We start from the raw sequence: 13,277 nt of genomic DNA on the forward strand, positions 1-13,277 counted from the left end.
AAGTACAGCATAATAAAATATACAATAATCAGATATTGCTTTAGAAAGTTGCAAAAAAAGGCACACGGCAGAAAAACCGCATGCCCTTAACCATCAAGTCTGGTTAATTTATACTATATAATTTACCATCATAATTTAACCTTGAAGCACATAGTGTTGCATTATTTGCACAGATAACTGTTGTCAATTGCATAGTTCATCAACATTAACACACTAAATAAAACTATTGCAAAACACAAAGTTAAAGGATTATTGCACTTTCATAAAAAAATCTGATAATTTACTCACCCCCATGTCAGCCAAAATATCCATGTCTGTCCTTGTTCAGTCAAGAAGAAATTTTTTGAAGAAAACATTACAGAATTATTCTCCATGATTTTCAAGAAAAACAATTCTTCTTTCAGTAAAAATATCTAGCTAAAAAATCTGGAACATTTTTCTTAAACACTAAATTCAAGAAAAATTTGCTTACCCCATTGGCAGATGTTTTGCTTGTTTAATGTACAAAATCACTTAAATTTGATATTTTTGGTCTATAAACTAGATTTATTTTCTTGGGTTGTTCATTTAAGAATTTTTAGACATTTTTACTGAAAACAAGAGAAAAATACTAAGACTTTTTTTTCTTGAAAATAATTTTTTGCAGTGCATATAGTGGACCTCACACCGCAAAACATGATTTTCAAGAAAAAATGTCTTGTGTTGAGTAAAACTATCTGACAATTCCCAAATTTATTAAGCTTTTTCTTAATGAGCAAAACGACCCGAGAAAACAAGTCCAGGTTCCAGACCAAAAACATACAATTTAAATGATTATGTGCATTTTGTCCAATGGGGTAAGCAATTTTTCTTAAATTTAGTGTTTAAGAAAAATTTTCAAGATTTTTTGCTTACCCCATTGGCAGATTTTTTTGCTTGTTTTATGCACAAAATCACTCACATTTGATATTTTTGGTCTAAAAACTAGACCCACTTTTTATTGGGTCGTTTTGCTCATCAAGAAAAACCATCTCAATTCAAGAATTTTCAGATATTTTTACTGAAAACAAGACAAAAATACTAAGAATTTTTTTCTTGAAAATCATTTTTGCAGTGCAACCATTTATAGTTTTTTTTTTAAGGGCTCTAAACGATTCCAAACAAGGCATAAGGGTCTTATCCAGCAAACCAATCGTAATATTAGCCAAAAAAATAAAAAAGTAAAGTACTTTTAAACCACAACTTCTCGTCCTGCACCAGCCCTGCGATGCGCCAGCGTAACGTATTTTGTAATCACATCGAAAGGCCACACATGACATATGCGAAACTACCGCGCCATTGTTTACAAGTGTGAAAAAGAGGCGCGTTTTGACAATGTTGTATGTGGATTGATACTAATTAATGTCTTTGTTTAAGTGTATTGTTAAAATGGTCCGCAAAGTGTGCGTTTCACATAAGTAACACGTGACCTTTCGATGAGATTACGTAATAGGCAAGGTCACGCTGGTGCATCACACGGCTAGTGCAAAACGAGAAGCTGTGGTTAAAAAGTACTTTTTTGCAAAAACAACAATTGTTTCACTAGATAAAATTCAGATGAGATCGTTTAGAGAAGCTGCATTGAAACTGCACTGCAAAAAATTATTTTCAAGAAAAAAATTCCCAGTATTATTGTCGTCTTGTTAGTAAAAATATCTAAAAATTCCTTAAGATGCTTTTTCAAGCAAAACGATCCAAGAAAACAAGTCCAGTCTTCAGACCAAAAATATCAAATCTAAGTGATTTTGTGCATAAAACATTTTTTTTTGTGCAAAAAAAAATCTTGAAAATGTTTCTTAAACACTAAATTCAAGAAAAATTAAATTTTTTGCTTGTTTTATGCACAAAATCACTTTAATTTTTATATTTTTGGTCCAAACACAAGAATCACCTTCTTGGGTCGTTCTGCTCATCAATAAAATACATCTTAATTTAAGAATGTTTAGATATTTTTACTGAAAACAAGACAAAAATACTAAGAATTTTTTTTCTTGAAAATCATTTTTTGCAGTGGTGTAAACCGTTGAGGTCCTCTAAAGTTCACTATATGGAGAAAAATCCTGTAATGTTTTGCTTAAAAAAATATATATCTTTTCGACTGAAAGACAGACACAAACATCCTGGATGACATGGGGGTGAGTAAATTATATATATATATATATATATAATTTTTTATGAAAATGGAGTAATCTTTTAAATAGAACGGCTTGTTCTTAAAATACAAATAGATTTGTCATGACTGTTTACATATCAAAGTACACACACAGGTAGTGCTATTGCTGTCGAATGGAAGAAATCCACTTTACAGTGAAGGGTCAGTGCCAGAAGGATGAAACCGTCTTTATGTGATGCTGGAGTATTAAAGAACGGAGGTAGAGAGAAGATGCAATCGGCTGAAGAGAAAACGGAAAGCATCTGTAGAGGTGACCTAAGTGTCTTGTCCCATCATGAAGCTACAATCTGAGTTGCATGAAGAGGTTGACCTGAGTTGCTACACTTTCCCTCAGCTTCATTTCATCTTCTGGACCTAAAGACACTCCGGCTATTCTGATTGAGCCGTTTTCTCCGATAATGCATGGCAAGCTGAGAAACACTTTAGAGCCGATTCCACCCCATCCCTTAAATAAAGAAGAGATTAGAGATGTTTAGTGATTTTTAGTAATGATATTTGCCATTAAAGACCCCATGAAATAAAAAAAAATGTATTGGAATATTGTAGTGTTCATTATAATCGATTAATCTGTGCGGGTCATTATTAATAGTTTTATTTATGTGCCCTCATAAACTTTAATTAATCAAAATATAAAAAAAATGTACTTCCGCCCTCTTGTGGAGATCGGAGGTCTGATGACGTCAGCTAGAAGGCTTGGGCGGAGCATCCCTTAACTCCGCCCCCTCCAAATGTCAGTCTGCAGCGAGTTTAATTTCTAAATGAAACGCCTACTTTTCTATATCCAATCAATTCACAGTGTATCAATGCCTGCTATTTTCCGTCATTATACGGGGACTTTAAAGGAATCCAATAGTCCTTAAAGGGGACAGATCATGAAATCTGACTTTTTTCATGTTTAACTCATTCCCCACCAGCATTATTTGTGATTTTTACAAAACGCCTTCCAGGAAAAGTTTCTTCTAAAAATATATAAACATACAAATATATCAAATGAAAGAACAGACTCTATGCTTTTAAACAAACAATAAACAAACAAACAAACAAAACGGGGGAAAAACTTTCATCCTATCTACACTGCAAAAAATAACTATGAAAGAAAAAAGCAAAAAAATCTGCCAATGGGAAAGGAATATTCAATATAAAAATCAATATAATTTACTCACCAACATGTCATCCAAAATGTTGATGTCTTTCTTTGTTCAGTCGAGAAGAAATTATGTTTTTTGAGGAAAACATTGCAAGATTTTTCTCATTTTAATGGACTTTAATAGAGCCCAACATTTAATACTTAACTCAACACTTAACAGTTTTTTTCAACGGAGTTTCAAAGAACTATAAACAATCCCAAACGAGGCATAAGGGTCTTATCTAGCGAAACGATTGTCATTTTTTACAATAAAAATAAAAAATATGCACTTTTAATCCGCAATTTCTCGTCTAGATCCGGTCGTGATGCGCCAGCGTGACCTCACGCAATACGTCATGACGTCAAGAGGTCACAGAAGATGAACGCGAAACTCCGCCCCAGTGTGTACAAATGTGTTGAAAGAGGACCGTTCCGACGTTGTTGTATGTCAAATGATACTAATTAATGTCTTTGTGTCAGTTTATTGTTTACAATGGTCCGCAAATGTGCGTTTTATATATGTAACACGTGCCCTCCCTACGTCACTACGCATTTACGTTAGGTCGCGCCGGACCGGACCCAGACGAAAAGCCGTGGTCCAAAAGAGCATATTCTTTATTCTTCTTGTCAAAAATGACAATCGTTTCACCAGACAAGACCCCCATGCCTCGCCTGGGGCCGCCCATAGTCCTTTGAAACTCCGCCGAAAAAAACTGCTACGTGTTGAGTTAAGTGTTAAGTGTTGGTGTCCATTAAAGTCCATTAAAATAAGAAAAATCCTGCAATGTTTTCTTTAAAAAACATAATTTCTTCTTGAATGAACAAAGAAAAACATTTTGGATGACATGGTGGTGAGTAAATTATCTGGATTTTTCTTTTAAGAAAATGGAATATTCCTTTAAGATTTTTTGCTTACCTCATTGGCAAATTTTTTTTGCTTGTTTTATGCACAAAATTACTTAAATTTGATATTTTTGGTCGAAAAACTAGACTTATTTTCTTGCGTCGTTTTGCTCATCAAGAAAAAGCATCTTAATTTAAGAATTTTTTGGTATTTTTACTGAAAACAAGACAATAATACTAAGAATTTTTTTCTTTGCTTATAAATTCTTAAAACTGAAAAAGTAGCAAAAAGCTGAAACAATTGCATTTTTGTGAAGAAATATTGTTAGAGATCAGATTCAGATCGATTATCAAAACATACATAGAGTTTAAAATGAGTAAATAACGTTTTGGCTTCAGTTTTTTCATAAATTGGGTAAGCTAGTGGATAATCGCGATATTGCAGACTAACATAAAAATTCTTCAGAAACACTTTTTAATGCAAATGTTTTTTCTTCTTAATTGACGAGATAACTTGTCAATGGTGGGGAAAGAGTTGAGTGCTATAATTGTGTCCCCAGTGCTTCTATCAATCTACAAAATGTGAAAAAGATCAAACCAGTAACTTAGTTTTGGTAAACCGTTCTCTGCAAGCATGTGAAAAAATAGGTAATTGAAATCTGGCTCCCCTTGTGATGTCAGAAGGGGATACTACCACCCCTTAATCTGCACTATCCAACCACGGCACTGCCATTTAGTACATATATCAGCTCATTTGCATTTTAAGGACACACCCAAAACGGCACATTTTTGCTCACACCTACAAAGTGCCAATTTTTACATGCTATAGTAAATGATCTATATGATATTTTGGGCTAGAACTTTACATATGTATTCTGGGGATACCAAAGTTTTATTTGACATGTTAAAAAAGTCTGGTTGGTTGACAGTCTCATCCCTCAGCCAAAGTTGTGACGGAGTGTATTTTCTTTTGGTCTGTTATGATGCTGTGAGTGATGTCAGCAATGGACAATCCAACCGACCATGACCTCTGACCTCTGCCCTTCAGCATCTCTAACGCCCTGTGAACATAACACAGACACCTCACAGTTCACAATTTATGATTATAAACTATACATTTAAAATAAACACACTCGACTGCATTTCTGACATTTGAGATAATATAATAAATAGCTTTAAATTGTTGCGACTGGGTGATTCTCACGAAATTAGACTTATGAGGTGTCATAAAACGTTTTGATCAAAAAGTAAATGCTATCAAAACAAGAAGCATACAGTTACAAACATCCTTTCACGTACTTTTTTGCACATGATTTCAAATAACATCATACAAACCAATTTTGTCGTTTTTTTCCACATTTAAGGGGAAACTTATCATTACCGCAATGTGAACATGACTGGATTTGGGTTCTTTGACATGGAAAATTTATAATTAAAAAATCTAAAAAATAAAAGCTTCAGTGCATGTTATACTATAAACATTTACAGTAAAGAAACATGTGGTATTTGGTGATCATTGGTAAATGTAGAGACAATAATAAGGAATATAAATGTGTCCAAGAACAATTTTCTCATCCTCCGCAACAATTTTCAATCATTGTTTAAGCCATAAATGAACTAACTTTTAAGAAAAAAATTGTTGGAAGGGACATAATTGACTGTGACACTCAAGATGGCTACCAGGTAAGCAGTTCTTATTTTTTCTCTCCAGATAAAAGTTAAAATTTGGTTTGTTATAGTACCTAGCGCCTTTTAAGTTCTCATTACCGAAACATGAGTTTGTAAATGCATATATTTAATGTAATATCATGTTGCGGTAATGATCATTTTTGATAATGATAATCTAAAAAATGTAAATAATTCTATATGAAATATTTTTAAATCCTCTAAAAATAATGGTTATAGTAAGTTCAGACCTTAATCTTATATGTGCAAAAAATTGGCTTCAAGGGTTTTTAAAAAATTCTGATGCTGGACACCTTCTAAATCTGGATTTTGTGAGAATCACCCGAAACTCATTACCTGTCCATCAAGGGTTTGGTGGAGTTGGACACTGGGGTTAATCCTTGTAGTTGGTCAGTCCCTGGTTTTACATCACCCCACACCGCCACTGATATACAACCAGAGAGAATAATCATATGTATTATTTAACACCCAAAACAGCTAATATTGTGCTTTTCAGAAAGCAGAAGGACACGTTTAAATCTGTCACAAATTTGTGATCCACTCACCTTTGTTTTCTGAAAGTTCTCCTATGACCCATGCCTGCTTGCCTGCGTTATTGGCCAGTAGTGAAATGTTGATGATGTGAGACAGCCTTTGTGAGTCGAGGTTACAGCCCACCCCGATAACTTGATTTGGCAGCAGATGACTTTGTCTCCAAGCCACGTGTGTCATAACATCCACTGTTGGGAGGAGTCAAAACACATGGTCAGCACAAAAGGCAAGTACACTAAATGCTTGATTTGGATTGGTCAGTTAGACTTAAACATGACTGACTACAACTGACCATTGTCTCAAGTGTTGGTGATTCTCACAAAATTAGACTTATGAGGTGTCATGAAACATTTTGATAAAAAAAGTTAATGCTATCAAAATGAGAAGCATATATAAACATCTCTTCATGTACTATTTTGCACATGATTTCAAATGACATCATATTAATCATTTTTGTTGTTTTTTCCACATTTAAGGGGAAATTTTCATTACCGCAACGTGTCCATGACTGGATTTGGGTTCTTTGACATGGAAATATTTATAATAAAAAAAATCTAAAAAAATAAAAAGCTTCAGTGCATGTTATACTATAAATATTTACAGTAAAGAAACATGTGGTATTTGGTGATCATTGGTAAATGTAGAGACAATAATCAGGAATATAAATGTGTACAAGACAGATTTTCTCATCCTCCGCAACAATTTTCAATCATTGTTTAAGCCCTCAATGAACTAACATTTTCAAAAAAACAATTGTTGTAAGGGACATAATTGACTGTGACACTCAAGATGGCTACCAGGTAAGCAGTTCTAGTACCTAGACAACTTTTTAGTTCTCATGACCGAAACATGAGTTTGTAAATGCATATATGTAATGTAATATGTTGCGGTAATGATTTTTGATAATGATCATCTAAAAATGTAAACATTTCTATAGGAAATATTTTTAAATCCTCTAAAAATAATGGTTGTAGTAAGTTCAGACCTTAATCTTATATGTGCAAAAATAAAAAAGGGTTCAAGGGCTTTTTAAAAATTCTGATGCTGGACATCTTCTAAATCAGGATTTCATGAGAATCACCCATATATATATTATCAAAACAGGCGCTGAAAACATCTCTACATGTGCTAACCTGGTTGAGAAGCAATAAGCAGAATGGCGTTTGGACTCAGCTGGGCGAGGCGAGGGATGATGGAGCGGTACATGTCCACATTGGTTTGAACCACACTAACGTACGACTGCTCATCATTCCAGGCGTTCGCAGTGACGATCACCACCTTAGACTCTGCTGAAGCTGCCAGGTCTATGAAATAAAGGAGAAAAACACAGATTGATTAATGATGAATGTGATTGACAGCTCAGTTATTCTTTACATGATAAACTTATGAATGTGATAATAAAAATAATAAAAGCACCTTTAGAGACCTCGACCTTTGGTAAACTGAATATCTCCAAATCCGTCGTGCCTCCTTTGTTTGAACACTCAGGGCTGTCAATCAAAACCAGTTTGTCAACACTGCTCTGTGACGGAAAACAGCTCAGTCACTAAGTGTTGTCATTTACTCGTATGCTATTTTGATCTAAACAGACAAACAAAGTTACCTTTGCCATTATACTTAACACAGTAGCTACTCCTAAATCTCCCCCACCAATCACAGAGACTTTAACCGCTTGGTCAGGCCGACTCCCACCTGTAGATGACAGGTGAGTTTTAATTCCTTAAAAGTGTTACATAAATTGGAAATAAAAGAAAATGCATTGCGACAAACCTTCATTAAGCGAGAGATTTGACACATAGGCCAGTAGATCATTAGGATTTTCAGCAGGTCCAGAAGATTTCGTGCCCAGGGGAGGTTCCTCTTCAAATTTAGCCATCATCTCCAGTAGAAGCCCGTTTACAGATGACTTGGGCTACAATGGTGACAATAAAGAAAATTGACATATAAAAAAGTTTTATTACTCATGATTTATTTGTAAATGTGTGCGTGTGGATAGTCTGATGATCTGTAAATCAATAAATCTGTCTTTTAATACTGCTGGATAATTTATGTAGTGATTTATTCATTACATAAAAGAGGTCATCATACTTTTTCTAAAATAATTTTAGTACTTTTTCTGCCAAATATTTTGTTATCGTTTAGATACAAATGTGGGGTGTCTGTGTGTTAATATTTATATATTTACATTCATTTGCATGGGTCAAAATTGTCGTTTTTTTCTTTTATGAAAAAAATTATTAGGAAATTAAGTAAAAAATAGTTCTGTCAAAAGATTAATCACGATTAATCGAATACAAAGTTTGTGTTTCCATAATATACGTGTCTTGGCTGTAATTATTATTTTTATTTAATACACACATATATTATTTATATATATATTTATATATACAGTATATATATATTCTCTTACATTTATACATAATTTTTTTAAATGTATATATAATATGAAATATAAAATATATATATACACACATGTAAATGATTCTTAAGTACATACATGAATGTGTATGTGTATATTACATATTACACACACATATATAATGCAAACACAAACTTTTATTTTGTATGTGATTAGGGATGCATAACGATTAATCACGATTAATCTATAGCAGAATAAAAGTTAAGAAAAAAGTTCAGAATAAAAGAAACTATATATATTTATATATTAAGTATTTATATATAATATAAATTATACATAATATACAAATGGATGTACAAATGAAGAGTTTCGCTGCAAAACGAGATTTTAACATTTTTGTCAAAACATGTTTATTATTATGTTATCATGTTATTATTTTGTTTTAAGGTGCTATTTAGCTGTATTTTCTAAGTTATGAAGGTTTAAATCAAAACAAACCAACTGCAGTTGAATTGATTGGAATGCACAACCAAAAAAACGACATTTCTGGAAAAAAACTGAGTTATCTCGTTTTGCAACGAAACTCTTTACATGTAAACATTTCTTGAATATATACATGCATGTGTGTGCATTTATCTATACAAAGTTATTATACACAGTTTACACATTATATGATGTAAACAAAAACATTTATTCTGCTATAGATTAATTGCGATTAATCCTTATGCATCCCTAAAAGCGATTAATCACGATTAATCGTTTGACAGCCCTAGTTAAATCATGATCCATGAAGATATTTGTACTATTTCCTACCATAAATAAATAAAAAATATATTTATCATTACTAATATGTGTTGCTAAGGACTTTATTTGGACGACTTTAAAGGCGGTTTTCTCAATACTCATCACACATCATTTTCAAATACCGGCCAAATATTGTCCTATACTACTAACAAACCAATGAAAAGCTTATTTCTTAACCAATACAACAATGACAAGTTAATTTATTCACCTTATCTGAATTTCAAAAAGTTGACCCTTATGACTTAACTTTTTTATATCTCAAAGGATTAAATAAATTCTGCTTGTTCCTTATATGCCCCCTTTAAAGTGAACCAGTTGAATAATCTATTCAACCTATTTTCAATATGAATCATTCATTACAATGAAGATCTCTTACATGATCCCAGTTATGTAAGCCCGGCAGGTATATTCTTCCCTTTGAATCCACGTGTTTTCCCTCTCGTATGACCATGCTGGAGGTTGGTCGCAGGAAGCAGATGGGAGGCGTAAAGGGAAAAGAATCCAAGAGCCAAAGCAGGATAGGCAGGTTATATGAGTGTCCTGTAAACACAAAATTAGTCATATACTGACACATAAGGGCCATTAAAAATCAACAGCATTAAGTTTTAACTGGGACATTAGGGGAAAACGTGATTTAGGAGAGTTTTACCCTGGTATCTAATAGGGATGTTTCCAATTATCTTAAGCAGATCTTTCTGTGAACTGTCCGTGAATGCTGTAAAATATAACCACATATATAAATACAATAACATTATAAAAAATAATGCCGATAACATCACATAAACAACAAAGTAAATCATGATGTGTATCAGAATGACTCACTGTATGTCTCATGTTTAACTATCATGTCAGGGTGAAGGCGAGAGACTTTTTGTAGCTCTTCAATTGCGACATCACGAAATTTATACTAGTAAAGTACAAAACACATATTTAAGTAAAAATATTTAAAAGATTTGTGATATTTTTATACAATGACTGAACTATCAAACAGGTTTAACCAGTATTCAACAACACCTTATTCATTTAAACTATTTAAGACTCATTCGTTGTTAAAACGCGAAACCAACCTTTGAGAGGATTTTCTTAATAGACTCAGAGTTAAAATCCATACTTTATCTGTAAAACAGCTGAAAGAAAAGATAGATGTGTTTAATTTCAACCGGCAATAACGAGAAAACTTCCGCAAATACAGTTCAGCTGATCGCAGCTACGGCAAGCTGAGGAGAAACGCGCGTTTGTGAATATCTGTATGCACTGTCAAAATAAAAGTCCTTTAAATTTAAATGCAAAAAATTAACGGCAATGCAGAATAATATTACAGTACAAGTCCAGCTTTTGACTGTTTTTATTGACTCAACCACAAAACAATCTTATATTACAGACTTACCATATTCATAGCACTACCATACAGAACTGCTTTCAAAATGTAAAAAAATGTCAGCAGAATGTATTTGCGTCATTAAATTAATATTGTTTTTAAGCGAGTATGCATTTCAAATAATTTTTTTGTGATACTACATGTAAATTAAGTAAATTAGCCAGACTAAAAGTCTATTAAAACAGTATATACTTTTAAAAAGGCATTTAGCTAACCTTTTCTTGAAAATTTTCAAGATTTTTTTGCTTACCCCATTGGCAGTTTTTTTTTTTTTTTTTGCTTGTTTTATGCACAAAATCACATAAATTTGATATTTTTGGTCTTAAAACTAGACTTATCTTCATTTTGCTCATCAAGAAAAAGCATCTTAATTTAAGAATTTTCAGATATTTTTACTTTAAAAAATATATTTTTGCATTGTACAATGTATGTGACAGACCCTAAATACCTAAAAAAACAGATAACATGTACATTTGGCACTAGTGAGCAAGAAAACAGTTAAGTTTTTATAAGTTTGTAATTGGACCATTAGATTTAATGATATTTGCAAATTACAATAGCTTGTAATTTTATTATTTAATAAAATTACGGTTTATATTAGATGTATTATATACGATATGGTATAAGAATATATGTGTCATAAAGGCTAATATTATAAAGACTATGTAATGTATAGCATGGGTTATACCATATATACAGTATGTTTGTGAAAGAAAACAGACATTTGGGAGAAACATGTTTATAAAATGTAAGAGTTTTATTAATAAAGCATAGAAAAAATAAACAAACAAAAAGTTAAAAATAGCCAGAAATTATGTTTTTGGGATCACATTTGGCATCAAATGTGTTTATTTTGCTGTCTCGGGTCGTAGGTAAGCGGTGGCAGCAATTCAGATAGCAGACTTTGCTGCAACGCTGCATAACTCGAACACACACAGTCGCAGCTGCAGCTTAGCACACAGATTGCGGAGCGCCTGGCTGAAGAATGATGAAGGTCTCACAATCCACCCGACACTTCATCAACAGCATTGTCTTCTTCATCTGGCATCATGTTAGCGGTGATCCCCCTTCAGAAACACACTTTGTCCACAGCCAGTACACCGGGTTTGACTCCAAGAGCTGAAAACAAAAGAAACATGTACAACATTACAGTTTATACTAATGCAACAGAAATAAATCAAACAGAAACTAATACTAATCTATCTTACCCTCTTCCTCTTCTGGTCACTCTGTGCTGCGGCCACACCGGTTAGCTCTGGTAATGTCTTACAGGCCACTAGAAACAAGTGATTGGGTTTGTTAAAAGCAAAAATAGACACAACATACAGCGACTATACAGAAATAGCCAAAATAGAAATAACAATGAAAATGACTTACCAAAGTAATTTTTATCAAAGCCTTCAATTCCAAGTTTGTAGCCAGTGCTCCCACTAAAACTGAGGTGACCTTCTTATTATGTGTTGAACTTCATCTATAGAAGCAAAATGTATTAGATTCAAACAAATGTGTTTATTTGCTTCGGAAACAAAAGAATGCATTTTAGGCTTTATCTTTCATCCATACCTTTGCTCCTGGTGATACTGCCTACAATTTGCCTCCGAGTTGTGTAGCCGACAGACGATCTTCTACAAAACACAAGTAAAAATACTAAGTTACAAAACAGATTCAGTCAAATTAAAGCATGGGTTAGTTCATTCATTTGAGCTTACCAACATTTTAGGATTGTGCAGCTGCCCTTTTCTCTTCATCTCCTCAGTCGAGCAGTTGTTTGATTCACATTGAGAGCGCTTTACTTCTTGTGTTCTTCTTCGAAACAAAAAAAGACACAATTTACAAGACTTACCAAGTTAGATACATTTACAGTTTTTCTCAGTCGCTTTGGTACATTTCTCAGATCAGAATTGAAATTCTCAAAACTACTTGTTCAATTCTCACATCATTGTGTCACTTGTGCACATCAAAAAAGCAGTTTCTCATTTCTTTGAACAAGATGCAAATGCTTTGGTACATCCATGCAAATGATTATGTACAATTCTCTGCTTTTTCCTACATTATCAGTTGCTTATGTCATGTTGATCAAAATGTATTATAATGGGTCTCTGTTGAATAGTCTCACTCCACACAACATTTAGGCATTAGTTCATAGTATAAGTCTTTACATGCAAAATGGTTGAACATGTTGTCAAAATACAGGGTATGGTCAAACATATTTCTATACATTTCCATTAGACATTTTTTCTAAATCTGTCTTGAATTGGTAAATTGCTCCCAGGTGAATCTTGACTTTCTCTAACAGACAGAAACACCCCCAGCAAGCAAAAACCGAGACGTTGAAATGACTGCTAACTATAGACCCAAT

At 33.1% G+C, this 13,277-nt stretch overlaps 1 protein-coding gene and 1 long non-coding RNA gene across 2 annotated transcripts in view; both read right to left on the minus strand.

Moving 5' to 3' along the window:
- Positions 1-486: 486 nt before the first annotated feature.
- LOC141364335 (ubiquitin-conjugating enzyme E2 variant 3-like) lies at positions 487-10,777 on the minus strand. The gene is made up of 12 exons (XM_073868866.1): positions 10,608-10,777; positions 10,363-10,447; positions 10,190-10,255; positions 9,917-10,080; positions 8,148-8,289; positions 7,981-8,069; positions 7,794-7,899; positions 7,511-7,681; positions 6,392-6,565; positions 6,183-6,270; positions 5,100-5,221; positions 487-2,638 (listed from the first exon to the last, which is right to left on the minus strand). Exons 1-12 carry the CDS (start codon positions 10,647-10,649, stop codon positions 2,472-2,474), a joined length of 1,416 nt encoding a protein of 471 aa, XP_073724967.1. The 5' UTR covers positions 10,650-10,777; the 3' UTR covers positions 487-2,471.
- An 879-nt stretch (positions 10,778-11,656) lies between these two features.
- LOC141364336 (uncharacterized) overlaps positions 11,657-13,277 on the minus strand; it is a 22,395-nt gene continuing 20,774 nt past the window's right edge. The window contains exon 6 of the long non-coding RNA XR_012370104.1: positions 11,657-12,037. This is a non-coding gene — a long non-coding RNA (uncharacterized lncRNA). The remainder of the gene's footprint in view (positions 12,038-13,277) is intronic.

The sequence above is a fragment of the Misgurnus anguillicaudatus genome, chromosome 6 (assembly GCF_027580225.2).
Source record: "Misgurnus anguillicaudatus chromosome 6, ASM2758022v2, whole genome shotgun sequence".
Classification (NCBI taxonomy): domain Eukaryota; kingdom Metazoa; phylum Chordata; class Actinopteri; order Cypriniformes; family Cobitidae; genus Misgurnus; species Misgurnus anguillicaudatus.

Excerpts from the sequence above, each read along its gene's own strand:
- LOC141364335 (XM_073868866.1), bottom strand. The coding sequence starts at position 10,649 with ATGGATTTTAACTCTGAGTCTATTAAGAAAATCCTCTCAAAG. Across the intron at positions 10,081-10,189 it reads CATCCCTATTAGATACCAGG|GACACTCATATAACCTGCCT; the intron begins GTAAAACTCTCC and ends TTGTGTTTACAG. Across the intron at positions 5,222-6,182 it reads ACCAAACCCTTGATGGACAG|GGCGTTAGAGATGCTGAAGG; the intron begins GTAATGAGTTTC and ends TTATGTTCACAG.